The following is a 21,017-nucleotide window of genomic DNA, read 5'->3' as shown; positions in this document are numbered from 1 at the left end:
CTGACACACCAAAACTCCAGGCAGTAGCTAGGCCTGGTCACGCGCCTGGTCACCTACATACATAATATAAATAGTGAGCAGAAGCCTAGTGAATAATAACAGAGTAAAGAATTTAATAAATGATATCCTATAGAGCATTTTGAATCAGAAACAAATTCAGTTCCGCATACTTAACCAGAGATTATAGTAGTTATATATGGTATATCCATTTAGCCGTCATATCATATCAAATTTGCATAGTCGGTACCGACGACCACAGAGGTCCACATCTTGTGCACAAGTAGCCATGGTACTGTTACCCCCAGGCGAGGGCCACGTGAACATAGGCCTTGGTATTGTTACCCCTGGGCAAGGGCCACATGAGCATAAGCCACAGTATTGTTACCCCTAGGCGAGGGCCACGTGCATATCAGCCACGGTATTGTTACCCCCGAGCGAGGGCCACGTGAACTATAGATGCCACAATCACATTTCAGAAAAATGGACACTCATTCATGATTTACAGATAGCATTCCAAATAGCATTTCAGAAAAACAGATCTTATTACATCATATAGAAAATAAATAAAGTTGAACATAACTTTACTAAGTTAATACTCATAGTTGGCTTCAGAGGCAGACATACAGAGTAGAAAAAGCTTACGGCGCGTGACCTACACAAACATAAAAGATACATTCTTGAAACATACACTCGAATATAACTTAACCCAATACATTCATTCTTAGTATAGTTCTAAGTCTTATCCTTATTATTATGTCTTAACCATGGCCTATGAATGCCTAGGACGCAATGAGGCTGCTGAAATGTACTTGAAAACACTTAGGCAATATACTGAAAATAGGGGCCTCGCTCGAGCGCAACTTTTTTTGCTCGAGCGGAGGTTAAAAAATGTGAGTAGTCGCTCAAGTGTAACTTCCTTCGCTCAAACGGTCTGTAAATTCTGCAAAAGTACTGGTTGTGTGAATTCTCCGCTCGATGGCCACTCGATGATCGCTCGAGCGAGAGACTAAGGTCCTTGCTCGAGCACAACTCTTGTCGCCCGAGCGATCTACAAAAATGGTAAACTTCTGGGAGCATGTATTTTACACTCGAGCCAACTTTTGGTCGCTCGAGCAGAGGTGCAAGACACAGAGTGGTCGCTCGAGGGAATGAGTAAAATCTGGAATTTCCAGATTGCTCTTCCTTGTTCAAAACTCGAATTCAACACATCATAACTCATCATTTTGGGCAAAAAACTTAAGAAAACTTGTGTGTGAACTTGGAAAACATCGAGAATTCAAGATCATTTCGTAAAATCAAGGCCCAAAAGCTTGCCAATTGTGCAAAACAAAACTCAATTCGTTGAAAACATAACATGCATGAGATGGTTTGGCTTCAAGGCTTCCAAGACATGATCATTTGGTATAAAATGATGCAAAACAAGATGAATTCTCAAAACAAAGGTAGACTTAGCACATGCATGTGAGAATTACTTGAAATTTAACTTAAAATGTAAGCAAATGTGCATGCATGCATAATATGGCTCAAGTTCATCCATTCTAGCTCAATCCTTGCATTATTCAACTAAATTCTCTTGAATTTATGGTCTAGACATCATAGTATACAATTCAAGGGTGGAATTCCTACCTCAATCTCTCAATGAAGCTCTAGTTGGTGAATTCTCTAAGGTTCCATACCAATTTCCTTGAATTGTCTAGCAATTTCTTTCAAGCTCAAGTGTTGATCTCAACCCTCTTGGTCTCTTCTTCCTCTCTCTCACGTTTGTCTCTTGTAGGCTCAAAGATTATGATGAAAAGGTGACTCAAGTGGTGTGTATAGGCCTTATATAGGCTTGCTTAGGAAATTTAATTAATCTTAACTTAAGCTAAGCAAATTGACTTTAATTATTTTTTAATGCGTTCCAAATCGAATTTTAATTAAACTTATCATAAAATTCTAAAAATTCTAATTATCACAGAAATCAAGTCAATTTCCTAATTGGATGCCGATAAGGCCTTCAATTCGCAAAATCAGAGACAGATATTCCTACGCAAAACAGATAGAAACTCATACAGCACATAACACATGCAATTAATAATTTTCACCTTAATTACTCATTAGGCATTCTTACTCATGGTTTAACGGTTAATCATAGGTCGGGGTTGTTATAGTCTTCTCCCCTTAAAAGAGTTTGGTCCTCCAAACTCGAATTACCTTCGTTTTGGAAGAATACCGGATCTAGAGGGAACAATTCTAGGTGCCTCTTCATCATATCTTCCTCGATCTCCCAAGTCACATAAGTCCCTCCATGGTTTTGCCAATCAATCTTCACCAATGGGATTTCCTTGTTTCTTAATCTTTTGATTCGACAATTAACAATCTGTATTGGCCTCTCTTCGTACGTATTGTCATCTTTCAGAAGTGCATGAGTCGGCTCAATTACATGGAATAGATCTCGTAGATATTCCCGAAGCATCGAAACATGAAAAACATTATGCATATGTTCCATGACCGTCGGTAGGGTTACCCGATACGTCACTGGGTTGATCTTCTCAAGGACTTCGTATGGCTCAACATATCTTGGTGCCAACTTCCCTTTCACACCAAACCGAGTTTGCCCTTTCATTGGCATTACTTTGATAAAATATGTGATCCCTAACTTCATATTCTCTGTCTCTTCTTCGGACATCGACATAACTCTTTTGGCGATTTTGTGCAGTTTTCAATCTTTGTTGAATCAATTTCATATTTTCCGTCGTTTCTTGCACAAGTTCTGGCCCCAAGAAAGATCAGTCACCTACCTCAGCCCAACAGATCGGTGAACAGCATTTTATACCATACAGAGCTTCATAAGGAGCCATCCCAATACTTGAGTGATAGTTGTTATTATACACAAATTCGGCCAATGGTAAGTAGGCCTCCTAATTGCCTTGGAAGTCCAATACACACATCCATAACATATCTTTCAAAGTTTGATTGGTTCGTTCAGTTTGGCCATCTATTTGTGAATGGTAGGCGATGTTCAGTCGTAGTTCAGTTCCCAAGGCCTGTTGTAAACTCTGCTAGAATCTTGACATGAACTTAGAGTCTCTGTCTGATACGATAGATACAGGCACACCATGTAATCTCACAATCTCATTCACATAAATGTTAGCTAACTTATTTGCATTGTAAAAAGTTGTAACAGGCAAAAAATGAGCAGATTTAGTCAGACGGTCAACTATGACCCAGATAGAATCCATACCTCGAGAGGAGCGAAGCGATCCCACAATGAAATCCATGGTAATGTGCTCTCATTTCCATTCCGGTATTGGAAGCAACTGAAGTAGTCCAACGGGTCATTGATGTTCGGCTTTAACTTGTTCGCAATACAAACATTTAGCCACATAGTCAGCGATACTTCTTTTCATTCCAGGCCACCATAAATTCTGTTTCAAGTCTTGATACATCTTTGTATTCCCTGGATGCATAACAAATTTGGAGTTGTGGGCCTTAGTCATAACACGTTTTCTCAATTCAGAATGGTCTAATACACAAAGTCTACCCTGAAATTTCAATACATTTTTCTCTAACACAAATCCTGACCTTGGCTTTGAGTCAATCTCATCAACAATTTTCTTCAAAGACTCATCTTCAAGTTGCTTCTCTCTAATTTCTCCAATGATGGTAGGTTGAGCAGAAATGGCAGCTAGGATTCCACCTTGTTCACGCAACACAATTTCAATCTCATTTCTGTCCAGGTAACATAACAATTCCCTCTAGCCGATGAGCAAACATGACAAATTTCCAATAAATTTTGACTCAAGGCATCCGCCACTGTATTAGTTTTTCCTAAATGGTACAAAATCTACAAGTCATAATCCTTGATCAATTCAAGTCATCGCCTCTATCTCATGTTCAGTTCTTTTTGGCTGAATAAGTATTTCAAGCTTTTATGCTCAGTATACACCTCACAAGTCACACCATACAAATAATGTCGCCAAATTTCCAAGGCAAACACCACAACTGCTAGTTTAAGGTCATGTGTTGGATAGTTCTTTTCATGTGGTCGGAGTTGCCGAGAAGCATAAGCAATCACCTCACCATTTTGCATTAGTACACATCCTAAACCTTTGTAGGAAGCATCACTATAAATCTAAAACCCATCGGTTCCATTAGGCAAGATCAGAATTAGTGCAATTACCAGTCTAGTTTTCAGGTCTTGAAAGGCTGACTCTTGTTAATCATTCCAATCAAATGGTACATTTTTCTGAGTCAGTTGAGTGAGTGGCAAGGCAAGCTTGGAGAAATCTTTCACAAAACTGCGATAATAGCCTGCAAGCCCCAAAAAACTTCTAACTTCAGACACATTGGTTGGCCTTGGCCAGTCTACAATGGTTTCAATTTTCTGTGGGTCCACTGATATACCATCCTTGTCAAACACATGTCCCAAAAATGCTATGCTGTCAAGCCAGAATTCACATTTGGATAGTTTTGCATACAACTTCTTTTCTCTCAACATCTGTAAAGCAGTTCTCAGGTGATATTCATATTCTTCCCTGCTTTTGGAGTAAATGAAGATATCATCAATAAACACAACAATAAATTCATCAAGAAATTGTTTAAACACCCTATTCATTAGGTCCATAAAAGCTACAGGTGCATTCGTTACCCCAAATGGCATGACTAAAAATTTATAGTGCTCATATCTCGTCCGGAATGCGATTTTCTCTATATCTTCTACTTTAACTTTCAATTGGTGGTATCTGGATCTAAGGTCAATTTTTTAAAAGACTTGGGCTTCCTGCAGTTGGTCAAATAAGTCATCTATTCGAGGTAGTGGGTATTTATTCTTGACAGTCACTTTGTTTAACTCCCGATAGTCTATACACAACCTCAAAGATTTGTTTTTCTTTTTAACAAATAAAACTAGAGCACCCCGAGGTGAAGTGCTCGGTTGGATGAACTTCTTGTCTAACAAGTCTTGAAGTTGGCTTTTTAATTCTTTCAACTTAGAAGTTGACATTCTATACGGGATTTTGGAAATTGGTTGCGTTTCGGGTACAACATCTATATTAAACTCAATTTCTCTATCAATTAACTCTTTGTGCAATTCAGTTGAAAATGCATCAGGAAATTCATTTACTATCGAGATGTTCTCTATGGTAAGACTATCAGAAATCACAGTCAAAGCACAACACACATGCCCTCTACATCCCTTCCTAAGTAGTTTAACAGCTTTCATGGCAGAAATCAAATATTGGGGAGGGGGAACTGCCCCATTCCCAGTAAACGCAAATTTAGGTAAGCCAGGTGGACGAAACACAACGGATTTATTCACACAGTCAATAGTTGCACAGTAATTCATCAACCAGTCCATACCTAGTATGCAATCAAAATAATCAATACCCAATGGCAATAAATCAGCATACAATGTCACATCACCAATTACTAGTTCACATGTCGGATAAACATAAGTATATACCACAGAATCCCCAAATGGTGTAGAAACAAACAGTAAATAATTCATAGGTTCTAAAGGTCTAGTTAGTTCCCGAAAAAAGACATACGACATAAATGAGTGTGTAGAACCAGAATCTATCAGGACATATGCATTTTGGTTACAGATGGAAATTATACCTGACACCACAGACTCGGTGTTCTGTACATCCCCGGGTGCTAGGGCGAACACTCTTCCTTGTCTTGGCGTCTTATTTCCCGTGTTACCCTTAGCATTAGCTGATGCATTTGTTCTTGCTACAGAAGTAGACCCCGCTGAACTTGCTATAGGACGATTAGCATCATCAGATCTCAGAGGATAATCTCTAACCATGTGGCCAGTCTTGCCACATCGAAAACAAGCACCTGATGTACGGTAACATGTGCCTTTATGCTTTTTTTCGCAATCGGGACAATTTAAAATAGATCCACTACTCTGACTAGAGCTACTGGAGGATCCCGTATTCTGCCTTTTTGAAAATGACCGACCTTTCTTGAAATTAAATCTGGATCGTTTACCCTTCCATTCAGTTGTTGGAGCTGGAGCTTGTTTCTTTGCTGCCAAAATGGCCTCTGCCATCAATGCTCTATCAATTATTTCCACACATGTATGCAACTTTAAAATGCCTACTCAATCAAAACGTCCAGATCTAATCCCCTTTCAAATTTCTGAGCCTTTTTGTAATCTGTGTCAACCATATGAGGAGCAAATCTGGCCAACTTGGTAAACATAGCCTCATACTCGGCTACAAACATCTTGTCTTACTTAAGTTCTTGAAATTCTGACACCTTACGATCTCTAAAGCATTGGGGAAAATATTTCTCGTAGAATATTACTTTAAACTAACTCCATGTCATAGTTCCACTGCCATCTTGGATAAGCATACACCATCGTCTCTCTTCTTCTTTCAGCGTATAAGTGGCCAAAAGAACTTTCTGCATTTTCAAGCACGGAAATACTTCAAATATATTTTCAGTCTCTAGTAGCCATGTTTCAGCTTCAACGGCTCAATCCCACCCAAAAAGATTGGCAGCTTTATTTTATTGAACTTATGTGTTAGTACAATAATATCATTGTTTTCTGGCTCAACTGGCACCGAAGGTGGTGGAGGTAACGGTTGTTGCCTCCGTTGTTGCGTCATTGCCTCAGTCAAGCTGTAAGCATCTGTTTCATTCTACTCATTTAGGCCTCAGAAGACTCAATGGCATCATTACTTCTTGTATTTTCCATTTGCTATAGGTAAAAAAGGCAATAATAAACAAAGGAATAATCTTGTTTGCGATGTTCGGAGTAAGTTCATTGTTTTCAATTGCAAGAGTTCATGAATTCATATTAAGATTCAGTTTACACATTGAAAGAATTCAACACACACTCATACATGCAGATGTAATGTCCCTACTTCTTTTCTAGGACACCTTATAGCTCATATGGACTTGTGTGTGCGGTATAACATGTGCTCTGATACCACTCTGTCACAGCCTAAACCTACCCCAATAGGTTTAGCATTGTAACCGGCCAGTAATCCTTAGATTACCAAAGACCTCTAAATAGAATAACATATACTTAGGGGCTGCGGAAGCAAATATATAAAACACATTGTCCATAAAGCTGTGCTGACGTATATGAGACAGAAATTTAAAACTCTATATACAAATATGTGACGTCAAAAATAAAGTCGTCTTACGTCATATTCATTGCAGATGGAGCAAAAAGGGAACTGAGCCCCATATATAGATGAACAAAAGTTTGCTCATATATCAATAGAAAATAAAGTCTTAAACATTTACAAAACATGGCCACAAGGCTTGACTTAATCCGAAACCCCCTCGGAAGGTACAAAAGGGTGGTTGACACACCAAAACTCGAGGCAGCAATTTAGGCCTGGTCACGCTCCTGGTTACTTATATATATAATATAAATAGTTAGCGGAAGCCCAGTGAATAATAACAGAGTAAAAAATTTAATGAATGATGTCCTATAGCAGATTTTCAATTAGAAACAAATTCAGTTTCGCATACTTAACCAAAGATTATAGCAATTATATGTAGTACATCCATTTAGCCGTCATATCATATCAAATTTGCATAGTTGGTACCGACGACCACATAGGTCCACATTTTGTGTACAAGTAGCCATGGTATTGTTACCCTCAGGTGAGGGCCACGTGAATATAGGCCTCGGTATTGTTACCCCCGGGCAAGGGCCACATGAACATAAGCCACAGTATTGGTACCCTTGGGCGAGGGCCATGTGCATATCAGTCACAGTATTGTTACCCTCGAACGTGGGCCACGTGAACTATGGATGCCACAATTACATTTCAAAAAAATGGACACTCATTCATGATTCACAAATTGCATTCCAGATGGCATTTCAAAAAAACAGATCTTATTACATCATACAGAAAATTAATAAAGTTGAACATAGCTTTACTAAGTTAATACTCATAGTTGGCTTCAGAGGCAAACAGACAGAGCAGAAAGAGCTTACGGCGTGTGACCTACACAAAAATAACAGATACACTCTTGAAACATACACCCGAATATAACTTAACCCAATACATTTATTCTTAGTGTTTTTCTAAGTCTTATCCTTATTATTATGTCCTAACCATGGCCTAGAAATGCCTAGAACGCAATGGGGTTGTTGAAATGTACTTGAAAACACTTAAGCAATATGCTTAAAATAGAGGCCTCGCTCGAGCATAACTTTTTTTCGCTCGAGCGTAACTTCCTTCGCTCGAGCAGTCTGTAAACTCTGTAAAAGTATTGGCTGCGTGAATTCTCTGCTCGATGGTCGCTTGAGCATGAGACTGAGTTCCTCACTTGAGCGCAACTCTTGTCGCTCGAGCTATTTATAAAAATGGTAAACTTTTGCGAGCATGCATTTTACGCTCCAGCCAACTTTTGGTCGCTCGAGCAGAGGTACAAGACATAAAGTGGTCGCTCAAGTGCAAGATTTGTCGCTCGAACGGAGGAGTAGAATATGGAATTCCCATATTGCTCTTCCTTATTTAAAACTCAAATTCAACACATCAGAACTCATCTTTTTGGGCCAAAAACTTAAGGAAACATGTGTGAACTTGGAAGACAGAGAATTCAAGATCATTTTGTAAAATCAAGGCCCAAAAGCTTGCCAATTGTGCAAAACAAAACTTAATTCGTTGAAAACATAACATGCATGAGATGGTTTGGCTTCAAGGCTTCTAAGACATGATCATTTGGTATAAAATGATGCAAAACAAGATGAATTCTCAAAACAAAGGTAGACTTAGCACATGCATGTGAGAATTACTTGAAGTTTAACTCAAAATGTAAGAAAATGTACATGCATGCATGATATGGCTCAAGTCTATCCATTCTAGCTCAATCCTTGCATTATTCAACTAAATTCTCTTGAATTTATGGTCTAGACATCATAGTATACAATTCAAGGGTGGAATTCCTACGTCAATCTCTCAATGAAGCTCTAGTTGGTGAATTCTGTAACGCCCTCAAAATAAGACAATCATTTACATATAAACTAACCACATTCCTTTATTTCATTGAGTTTCATTACATAAGTATTACATGTTAACATCAAAACAAAATGCCCTACGGGCTTACAGCTTTCCAAGTTAACACTTGGTTTCAACAAAAGAGTACTAACTCGTTTACACATTAAGCCCTTGGCTTGAAGTTACATGTAATACATCAAAAGTAAAACAACTACACTATGTCCGCCTCTAGCCTTCCAAGCTATGTCCTTGGAGGTGGCATGCTTCCTGTACCTGAAAATGATATTCCCATATAGGGTGAGCCACAGCCCAGTAGAAATACACTAAACCAACCATGGACAATGACTAAAACATTAGCAATTGATAGTTGGTCACCACTGATACAATCACATAAATTACATATTTATGTCAACGACTTACAAGTCCCAATTACTTTTCATTTTCCCTTTTTCAACAAATAAGCATGCTAGCTCTATCATCATTTCCACAGATATGTATAAAAACTATATCTCACATTCAGATAAGCATAAAAGCTATATCCACATTCTCAACAGATATGTATATCAACAATATCCACAGATAGGCATACAAGCTATATCCACACTTCACAACAGATATGTATATCAACAATATCCACAGATAAGCATACAAGCTATATCCACACTTCACAACAGATAAGCATATGAGCTCTATCTTCACTTCTCTAGACAAGCATATGAGCTCTGTCTACGGAGTTCATCCCCTATCTCCTCCCAATACCTATCCGGTTTAGAGGTACATCCCCTATCTTCCCCTAAACCGCGGAGTACATCCCCTATCTCCTCCTCTACACATAACGTATATAAACACATTGGTTCTATATACAATCACACAATACACACAATTAATGTATTCTATCAACCGTTAAGTTCCATGACACATTCCATTGATTAGTTTCCGTTTACCTAATCATCATGCATTGTCTACAACAATCACGACTATCCTCCACCGATAGCCCAAGCAGTTATTTCTAAGCAGAAAATAAATGCACAAATGGATATTCAATCAACATTTCTTTTCCTCATTTCTCACCAATTAATTATCTCAATTAATTAAACAATGTAATTAGGCCATTTTCCACAATTACCATTTCAACCCTTAGGTCCCATTTTCATCAATGATTCAACAATCATTCCATTTTTCTATGCCAAACATGCATCTAGTTTTATTATGAATAAAACCCCAACTTTTGTAAAATTACACAAAAGTCCCAATCTTTCACAAAATTACCAAACCAAGCCCAACATCTCAAAATACCAAAATTTAAAGACAAAACCCATAGAGAGGAGTAGGTTATCCCTACCTCAAACCCGGAGCTCCAAGGGAGAAGAAGACAAAACTCAACGTGCTCCAAAACCCGAGATTTTCAGATTAAAATGAAGCCCTCGACGATCAACAACTTTTTTGTAAAGGCCAAAGGTGAGTAAATCACTCCTACTAGATCAAAACCTAGAGAGAAGGTAGAGTCTAGAGTGAGAGGCTCAACAATGGTGATTTTGGAAAAGTAAGAGAGAGAAGAGAAAGTGAAAAAGTGATTTAAAGAGTCACAAATTCGGGACTTTAACCCAGGTCTCCGCTCGAGCGTAAAACACCCCGCTCGAGCGGCCACTCACAGACTTCCGCTCGAGCGGCCAACCTCCCGCTCGAGCGCAGAATGCTCTCGCCCAGTACTTTTGCAGAACCAGACCTCCGCTCGAGCTCCCAACCCTACGCTCGAGCGTACAACACTGCACAACAAATACTGGATGGGTGTATTCCCCGCTCGAGCGCCAACACCTCCGCTCGAGCGGACAGGCCAAAAATCTGGGCAACTAGTTTTGGTTTCTAAACTCAACCAACCTGAAACAAACCCACCCAACACATCCCATAACTCAAATATGAAGAAAAAGGAATGTAAACACGATGATAACCAACTACCAACATCCACGGACACATGTCCGGATCACTGTACAACAAGGGTAAACCCGGGATCGCTATAACCTCCCCCCCTTAAAGAATTTCGTCCCCGAAATTAAGCATAAGTTTCTCAAAAACAAGTTTTTTTTTTAAACAATGTTATATTTTAACATTTAACAATTCGACCCATTACCGGTCACCCCCTCCCTTTAACAAGAGGCTTTTCACAATATGTAAACAACATATGTACTTTCAACATGCATCAACATTATGCACTATCTTTCCAATTTCAACAATATATTCAACATATACCATGTTACAATCAACTTCCATATAAGGCAAGTTCCCAAAAACATACTTCCAATAACCCAAACATTTTCAATGTTTCACAACTTAAGACATATATAAAAGCTCTTAAGTTCAACAAAATGCAAAATTTAACTACAAGATCACATATTAACAAACAAGTCCGGATATTTTTCTCGGACTCCCAACTCACGTTCCCAAGTGGCTTCCTCCACTCCGTGATGTTTCCACAAGACTTTCACCAAAGGAATGGTCTTGCCACGCAGGATCTGATCCCGCCTATCCAAGACCCGAACCGGTCTCTCCTCATACGAGGCATCTTCATCTACCTCTAAATCTGTCCAATCCAACACATGTGATGGACCTGGCTCATACTTCCGAAGCATACTTACATGAAATACGTCATGCACCCCGGACAACTGCGGCGGTAAGGCTAACCGATAAGCAACCTCACCAATCCTCTCAAGGATCTCAAAAGGACCAATAAACCGAGGGGATAACTTCCCACTCTTCCCAAATCTCATCAAACCTCGCCTAGGTGATATCTTCAGAAAGACATGATCACCTATCTCAAACGCCAAAGGCCTCCTCCTACGGTCAGCATAAGATTTCTGCCGACTCTGGGCTGTAACAAGCCTCCTACGGATAAGCTCAACTTTCTCCGTCGTCTCCCTAACTAACTCCGGACCCAACAAAGGTGCATCACCCACCTCGGCCCAACAAACTGGAGACCTACACGGTCGGCCATACAAGGCCTCAAACGGTGCCATACCGATACTAGACTGAAAACTGTTGTTGTAGGCAAACTCTACCAAGGGTAAGTGCCTCTCCCACGTCCCACTGAAGTCCAGGACACAACCCCGAAGCATATCCTCGAGGATCTGAATAGTACGCTCGGACTGCCCATCAGTCTGAGGATGATAAGCCGTACTAAAGGTCAACTTAGTGCCCAAGGCACTCTGCAAACTCTGCCACAACCTAGCAGTAAAACGAGGATCTCTATCTGAGACGATCGTCACTAGGACCCCGTGCAATCTCACTACGTCCCGAATATACAAATCGGCAAGATGATCCACCGAATCTCTCACGCGCATAGAAATAAAGTGCGCCGACTTAGTCAACCGGTCTACAACCACCCAAATAGCATCACTACCCCGCTGAGTCCTCGGAAGACCTACAACGAAGTCCATAGTGACATGCTCCCACTTCCACTCGGCAATAGGCAAGGGTTGCAACAAACCCGCTGGCCTCTGATGCTCGACCTTCACTTGCTGGCAAGTAAGGCACTTCGACACGAAAACAGCCACATCTCTTTTCATACCCCGCCACCAAAACTGGCGACCCAAATCCTGATACATCTTAGTACCTCCCGGATGCACCGCAAGGCGCGAATGGTGAAACTCTCGGAGTACTTTCTCACGGCAAGCCTCCGGTACAAACAAACGGTCTCGGTATCTCACACTCAGGTCGGGATACACAGTCAAACCCTTCTCAACTTTCCCACTGGAGATCTTCTCTCGGAGGGATTCTACCTCAAGGTCATCTCTCTGTGCCTCTAACACTCTAGTCACGAGTGTAGGCTGCACCACGACAGAAAACAAGGCCGCAGCCTCAACAGATTCGCCTAGTAGCAAATCAAACTCGCCAAGTGCTCCCAACATCACCCATTCCCGGATGGCTATACAAGCTACATCACTAATGGTTTTCCTACTAAGGGCATCGGCCACAACATTGGCCTTTCCCGGATGATAATGCAACTCAAAATCATAATCCTCGATGAACTCCATCCATCTCCTCTGCCTCAAATTCAAGTCTCTCTGTGTAAACAGATACTTCAAACTCTTGTGATCCGAGAATACCTCGAACCTCTCACCATAAAGGTAGTGCCTCCAGATTTTCAAGGCAAAGATCACAGCTGCTAACTCTAGGTCGTGTGTGGGGTAATTCTTCTCGTGTATTTTCAACTGACGTGAGCCATAAGCTACCACTTTCCCCTCTTGCATCAACACACAGCCCAAACCCTCTCGTGAGGCATCACAATAAACCGCATAACCCAACCCTCTCTCCGGAATAATCAATACCGGAGCGGTGGTCAATCTAACTTTCAACTCTTGGAACGACTTTTCACAAGTCTCACTCCACACAAACTTGACTCCCTTCTGAGTCAGTCTAGTCAACGGTGACGCTAACCTGGAGAAATCTTTCACAAACCGACGGTAATACCCAGCCAATCCCAGAAAACTGCGGATCTCAAACACATTCTTAGGCTGTGCCCAATCTTGCACTGCCTCAACCTTGGATGTATCAACAGACACCCCTTCCCCGGATATCACGTGGCCTAAGAATTTGACTTCCCTCAGCCAGAACTCACACTTCCCAAACTTGGCACACAGCCTATGGGCTCTAAGTAACTCAAGCACCACTCTCAAGTGTGCCTCGTGCTCCTCCTCAGAAGACGAATAGATAAGGATATCGTCCACGAAAACAACCACAAATCGGTCTAAGAACTCCCGGAAAATCCGGTTCATCAAGTCCATAAAGACTGCCGGTGCATTGGTAAGCCCGAATGGCATCACCAAAAACTCATAATGGCCATACCGCGTACGGAATGCCGTCTTAGGAATATCTTCCTCCCTGACCCTCAACTGATGGTAACCCGATCTCAAGTCTATCTTAGAGAAACAACGGGAACCCTTCAACTGGTCAAACAAATCATCTATACGGGGCATAGGGTACTTATTCTTAACCGTAGCCCGATTCAACTTCCGATAGTCAATACACAGTCTCAGGGCACCATCTTTCTTTTTAACAAAGAGGGCCGGTGCTCCCCACGGCGAAACACTAGGGCGAACAAAGCCCTTATCGAGCAATTCCTGGAGCTGAACTTTCAACTCAACCAACTCTACTGGAGCAAAACGGTAAGGTGCCATAGAAATCGGCGCCGTGCCGGGCACTAAATCAATAGAGAACTCTATCTCTCGGTGAGGTGGCAAACTAACAAGATCTTCGGGAAAGACGTCCGAATACTCACAAACCACCCTCGGCAACACAATCTGTGTCTCAACACACTTACCACTCTCAAAGCTGGCAAGTAGACTACTAAGCTCACTTCGCCCTCGCGAATCATACCCCGGTGGTAAAACACTACCAACCCGGTCTCCCAAGAAATGGAACCACTCCCCGCTCAAGGTACACAATGTAACCCTCGGGCGGTAGCAATCAATAACAGCCCGGTATGACGATAACCAGTCCATACCCAAAATAACATCAAAACCCTTCATGGGCATGACAACAAACGGAAAAGGAAGCCTATAGTCGGCGACCTCTATATCACATCCTCTAACACCCTGTTTCAGAATCAACTCACCACCCAAAGGCGATACCACACAAATAGGAGATGCTAACTGTGCTAACTCCAATTCCAAAACAGATGCAAATGCAGCAGATACAAAAGAATGAGATGCACCCGTGTCTATCAACACATTAGCAACTGAGTTGCAAAACAGAAAAGTACCTCGCACTACTGATGGAGCCGGTACTAAGTCCTGCGCGGTAACAGCATACACGCGCCCCGTAGGCCCCTGGTCTACCTGCTCACCTCTCGGAGCAAAAGACTGCTGCACAGACTGAGCTGGCTGAAAACCCTGCGTCTGCCTAGAACCAGACGCTCCCGAAGTGGCACTCAACTGTGGGCAAAACCTCTTCATGTGCCCAGGTTGTCCACACTGATAACAAGTCAAGAGTTGCCCCCTGCCCAAACTCTGACTCGGCGGTCTAGCTGAAGAAGAAGCAGCTTTCTGACTCCCACCCTTCTGCGGGCAAACAGAAACCTTGTGACCCAGCTGGCCACACTTGTAACAAGTGAATTCCCCCTGACTGCCTCTCCCTGAGCCAACACTCGGCACTGGAAAGGTCGATCTAGAGACTGCACCCTGAGACTGCTGAGGGTTATAACCCTTCTGTCTCCTGCCATCACCCTGACTATCCTGGCTCCTCTTGGAGCCTCTCTGACCCTCATCCTCCTCCTGCATCATAAGCTCCATATGAGCTGCAGCATCCACTAGGTGTCTATACTCTCGAATATAAGACCCACCAATTCTCAACTTGAGGCCCCGCCTCAACTTCCGCTCAAACTCATAGCAACGGCGTTCCTCAGACGCCACCAGTTCAGGTGCAAACCTAGACAGACTGGTAAAAAGTAGCCTCAAACTCGGCCACTGACAAGCCCTGCTGATTAAGCCGGCTAAACTGATCCCTCAGCTTCTCCCTAGCTGCTGCTGATAAAAACCTCTCCTGAAAAGCATTTACAAACGCCTCCCAAGTACCACCAACACGAGCTTTCTCGTACTTCCACCATTGACCCGCATCTCCCTTCAGTTGGAAGGATGCCAAGGTCACTTTCAGTGCTCCGTCCTCGATGCCAAGCATCTCAAACGTCTTCGTTGTCTGTTCGAGCCATTCATCTGCCTTAAGCGGCTCTTTAGGATCCCCGATAAACTCGTCCGGATTACACCGAAAGAACTCCCTCTTCAAGAAGGAAGGCCCTGTCTCAGCTGCCTGATTCCCAGCTCTAAGAATACCCAAAGCTCCTGCTATCTCTCTGGCCAAGGCACCCATAGCCTGCTGACCTACTGGCTCGGCCACATTGGCCTGCCCAACTCCCTCCTGCACTGCCGGAATCTCACCCTGTAACGGTACTTCCTGCCTCGCAGGTCTACCACGCCTAGCACCTCTTCCTCGTCCTGACATCCTAATAAAGGCAACACAGAACGTTAGCACATTCCTAAGTGTGCCGAAACTAAACACTCACGTCCTAATGCATGGACAACTGTAATTCACTCCACATAAGCACATAAACACATAAGCACTTACGAACTTCATTTCCGGATAATGATAGTCCCGAGGCGTTACTAGAGTTCCGGTTAGAAGCAGCGTTGATCAAGTGCTTTTCCAACAAGACTCCCAGAAACCCAAGGATCCAATCAACATCCTAGAAATTAAATCCCATACCCACATAGTCACATAAGCATGTTATCAAATAAACACATAGCATATGGTACTACATCTACGTCTCTATCAAGCGAGACAAACCCATTGTGATCCTAATCACTTCCCACGTACCCAAAGTATTCGAACCCGGTACGCTCTGATACCAAGTTGTAACGCCCTCAAAATAAGACAATCATTTACATATAAACTAACCACATTCCTTTATTTCATTGAGTTTCATTACATAAGTATTACATGTTAACATCAAAACAAAATGCCCTACGGGCTTACAGCTTTCCAAGTTAACACTTGGTTTCAACAAAAGAGTACTAACTCGTTTACACATTAAGCCCTTGGCTTGAAGTTACATGTAATACATCAAAAGTAAAACAACTACACTATGTCCGCCTCTAGCCTTCCAAGCTATGTCCTTGGAGGTGGCATGCTTCCTGTACCTGAAAATGATATTCCCATATAGGGTGAGCCACAGCCCAGTAGAAATACACTAAACCAACCATGGACAATGACTAAAACATTAGCAATTGATAGTTGGTCACCACTGATACAATCACATAAATTACATATTTATGTCAACGACTTACAAGTCCCAATTACTTTTCATTTTCCCTTTTTCAACAAATAAGCATGCTAGCTCTATCATCATTTCCACAGATATGTATAAAAACTATATCTCACATTCAGATAAGCATAAAAGCTATATCCACATTCTCAACAGATATGTATATCAACAATATCCACAGATAGGCATACAAGCTATATCCACACTTCACAACAGATATGTATATCAACAATATCCACAGATAAGCATACAAGCTATATCCACACTTCACAACAGATAAGCATATGAGCTCTATCTTCACTTCTCTAGACAAGCATATGAGCTCTGTCTACGGAGTTCATCCCCTATCTCCTCCCAATACCTATCCGGTTTAGAGGTACATCCCCTATCTTCCCCTAAACCGCGGAGTACATCCCCTATCTCCTCCTCTACACATAACGTATATAAACACATTGGTTCTATATACAATCACACAATACACACAATTAATGTATTCTATCAACCGTCAAGTTCCATGACACATTCCATTGATTAGTTTCCGTTTACCTAATCATCATGCATTGTCTACAACAATCACGACTATCCTCCACCGATAGCCCAAGCAGTTATTTCTAAGCAGAAAATAAATGCACAAATGGATATTCAATCAACATTTCTTTTCCTCATTTCTCACCAATTAATTATCTCAATTAATTAAACAATGTAATTAGGCCATTTTCCACAATTACCATTTCAACCCTTAGGTCCCATTTTCATCAATGATTCAACAATCATTCCATTTTTCTATGCCAAACATGCATCTAGTTTTATTATGAATAAAACCCCAACTTTTGTAAAATTACACAAAAGTCCCAATCTTTCACAAAATTACCAAACCAAGCCCAACATCTCAAAATACCAAAATTTAAAGACAAAACCCATAGAGAGGAGTAGGTTATCCCTACCTCAAACCCGGAGCTCCAAGGGAGAAGAAGACAAAACTCAACGTGCTCCAAAACCCGAGATTTTCAGATTAAAATGAAGCCCTCGACGATCAACAACTTTTTTGTAAAGGCCAAAGGTGAGTAAATCACTCCTACTAGATCAAAACCTAGAGAGAAGGTAGAGTCTAGAGTGAGAGGCTCAACAATGGTGATTTTGGAAAAGTAAGAGAGAGAAGAGAAAGTGAAAAAGTGATTTAAAGAGTCACAAATTCGGGACTTTAACCCAGGTCTCCGCTCGAGCGTAAAACACCCCGCTCGAGCGGCCACTCACAGACTTCCGCTCGAGCGGCCAACCTCCCGCTCGAGCGCAGAATGCTCTCGCCCAGTACTTTTGCAGAACCAGACCTCCGCTCGAGCTCCCAACCCTACGCTCGAGCGTACAACACTGCACAACAAATACTGGATGGGTGTATTCCCCGCTCGAGCGCCAACACCTCCGCTCGAGCGGACAGGCCAAAAATCTGGGCAACTAGTTTTGGTTTCTAAACTCAACCAACCTGAAACAAACCCACCCAACACATCCCATAACTCAAATATGAAGAAAAAGGAATGTAAACACGATGATAACCAACTACCAACATCCACGGACACATGTCCGGATCACTGTACAACAAGGGTAAACCCGGGATCGCTAAGGTTCCATACCTATTTCCTTGAATTGTTTAGCAATTTCTTTCAAGCTCAAGTGTTGATCTCAACCCTCTTGGTCTCTTCTTCCTCTCTCTCACGTTTGTCTCTTGTAGGCTCAAAGATTATGATGAAAAGGTGACTCAAGTGGTGTGTATAGGCCTTATATAGGCTTGCTTAGGAAATTTAATTAATCTTAACTTAAGCTAAGCAAATTGACTTTAATTATTTTTTAATGCGTTCTGAATTGAATTTTAATTAAACTTACCATAAAATTCTAAAAATTCTAACTATCACAGAAATCAAGTCAATTTCCTAATCGAATGCCGATAAGGCCGTTAATTCGCAAACACAGAACAAAATCGAAGACAGATATTCCTACGCAAAACAGATAGAAACTCATGTAGCACATAACACATGCAATTAATAATTTTCACCTTAATTACTCATTAGGCATTCTTAATCATGGTTTAACGGTTAATCATGGGTTGGGGTTGTTACAGAAATTCAATCAAATTAATATAATAATAAAAAATTACATATTTACCAAATACATGAAATTTGCAAACACAGAAGTATTAAACAACAATGGTAGGTAATTTTCGTAGGTTATACCTGCACAAAATGATTTCCATTGACAAATCTAATGGCAATCTCACGACGATCAACTGGAGTTACTGGCGGTGATCTCAAAGGTAAGAAAGTAAGACACTATTGCAATGACAAGTGGTACAAGATTACATTATAAAATGATGCAATCAGATGCCCTACGTCAGGCATAGTCATCCAACGATCAAGGTCTGCGCTATCTTCAAAATATGACAAGATGTGGGTCAGCTCTTCAATCCTCTCATGTGACCCGTATAGTACTACGTATTCATCTCTACGATCATTCAATTCACGTAGAAGATCACCCTTAACTTGTATGCAGTCATTCTCTCCAAGACCAAGTAAATCCACAATAGTTCTAAAGCCATAATTTCCATCACCATCTATATCCTTTATCAAAATTATGAATGGTTTTAATATAGGCGGGAAGTCAACAGCATATGCACTCGGTGAACTTGTTCTAGTACGATACGTCTTTGCTTTTACATTCCGCTTCTTTTCATGCACTTTCGAAGCTCTTCTTTTCTTTGAATGACTAGAAGCTGTGCTCTGGCTATCATGGTCATTGTCAACTAACTCAAACACACATGGGTCACAACGGTAAGATATATCAACTTTATTATGTCATTGACATAGATTAGGCTTCACATCAGGCTCAATCAGGAAAGCGCTTGTTGGGTTTGTAATTTTCCTCAACTTCTTCAATATATCCAATTACGTGGCAATATCAGACTCATTAAATCACTTTAAAATCATCTCAAGTTCTGGGATACAAGTCAATACCATTTTGTCAACCATCGGATTGTGCACACATATATTAAGTCGCGTCCAATGTACATGTATACTACCGAGTGGAATAGGACGACCTTGTCTCACGTAATCTGTAATCTCGTGAGTACAAGGTAAACCATATGTGTGCCTAAGAACACACCCACGTCCTACAACATCAATTCCAATTGAATTTGCTCTCTTACTCTCTGTCAACACGTATTCCAATGCACAAATAGACACATTAACCCAAAGCTCTCTGAATTGAGAAGGTTTGAATTGATATTGTACAACAGTTAAACTCTTCTCGAATGATGATTTTACTTGAATGTGCTGCAACTTAAGTAGACAATGTATTTTTTCAAATGATATCTCAAATGTCGTTTGACTTGAACCTAATTGCCTTTTCAATCTAGCATGAGCACCTCAACCTTTTTCACATAGATGTAAACAAAAAATAGTCAAGCATAATAATTAAAAACAACAATATGACTCATAAGAAAATGAAAAAACAAATATTACCGATTGGTTATAACATTACCAAAATGCATACACAAGACTGTATGTACCACAACAAATTTTCGTTATGCAGATTCTACTAACTCATAATAACATACTTGACTGCTTCACAATAGCTACTGAAATCCTTATACAGTATAGCAAGGTGATCATTATACTCCTCTTCAGTCGATGACAATACTAAATAGTTCGATGCAGTGTTAAACTTTTCCCATTTTCCTTTTGTCTCAAACATTTTCTTGCATTTTGCTATAATATGCCAACGACATAACAAATGTCGGACATTCGGAAAGGTGTTCTCAATGGCATTCATCAAGGCAAGCTCTCTGTCTGTGACAATGAATTTAGATAAAATGTTGTTATCCATAAGATCATGCAATGTTTATAATGCCCCTGCATAGTTATTAACCCACTCAGTTTGCTAGTATGTGAAAGCCATGAAGAATGTCATTTGAGTTGATGTCACTTCCACAATTTCAAGAAGAGGAAGCTGATATCTATTTGTCTTAAATGTGCAGTCCATAATCAACACACGAGAGAATGTACGAAGCAAATCCAAACTCACTAGATGTGCCCAAAACAAGTCCGTGATAGTCATAGAGCCTTTCTCACATCCATGACACTCAATGTACTTATGTTTCGCTAATTCACCCAGCAGTTGTTGTATTTGGGATCTACCTACTTTCTGTAGAACCCTACATCGATGTCATATATTGTAAACTATTTCATTGTGCTCATATTAAGGGC

General features: G+C 41.0%; 1 protein-coding gene across 1 annotated transcript; it reads right to left on the bottom strand.

Annotated features, from left to right (window-relative positions):
• Positions 1-1,996: 1,996 nt before the first annotated feature.
• Positions 1,997-2,611, bottom strand: LOC114316387 (uncharacterized). The gene is made up of 2 exons (XM_082912560.1): positions 2,194-2,611; positions 1,997-2,025 (listed from the first exon to the last, which is right to left on the bottom strand). Exons 1-2 carry the CDS (start codon positions 2,609-2,611, stop codon positions 1,997-1,999), a joined length of 447 nt encoding a protein of 148 aa, XP_082768686.1.
• Between the last annotated feature and the right edge of the window lie 18,406 nt (positions 2,612-21,017).

This window comes from Camellia sinensis, chromosome 2 (genome assembly GCF_055761805.1).
Source record: "Camellia sinensis isolate YWXY chromosome 2, ASM5576180v1, whole genome shotgun sequence".
NCBI lineage: Eukaryota > Viridiplantae > Streptophyta > Magnoliopsida > Ericales > Theaceae > Camellia > Camellia sinensis.
Note: the sequence above shows the minus strand (reverse complement) of the source record. Positions and strands in the feature narration are given on the sequence as shown.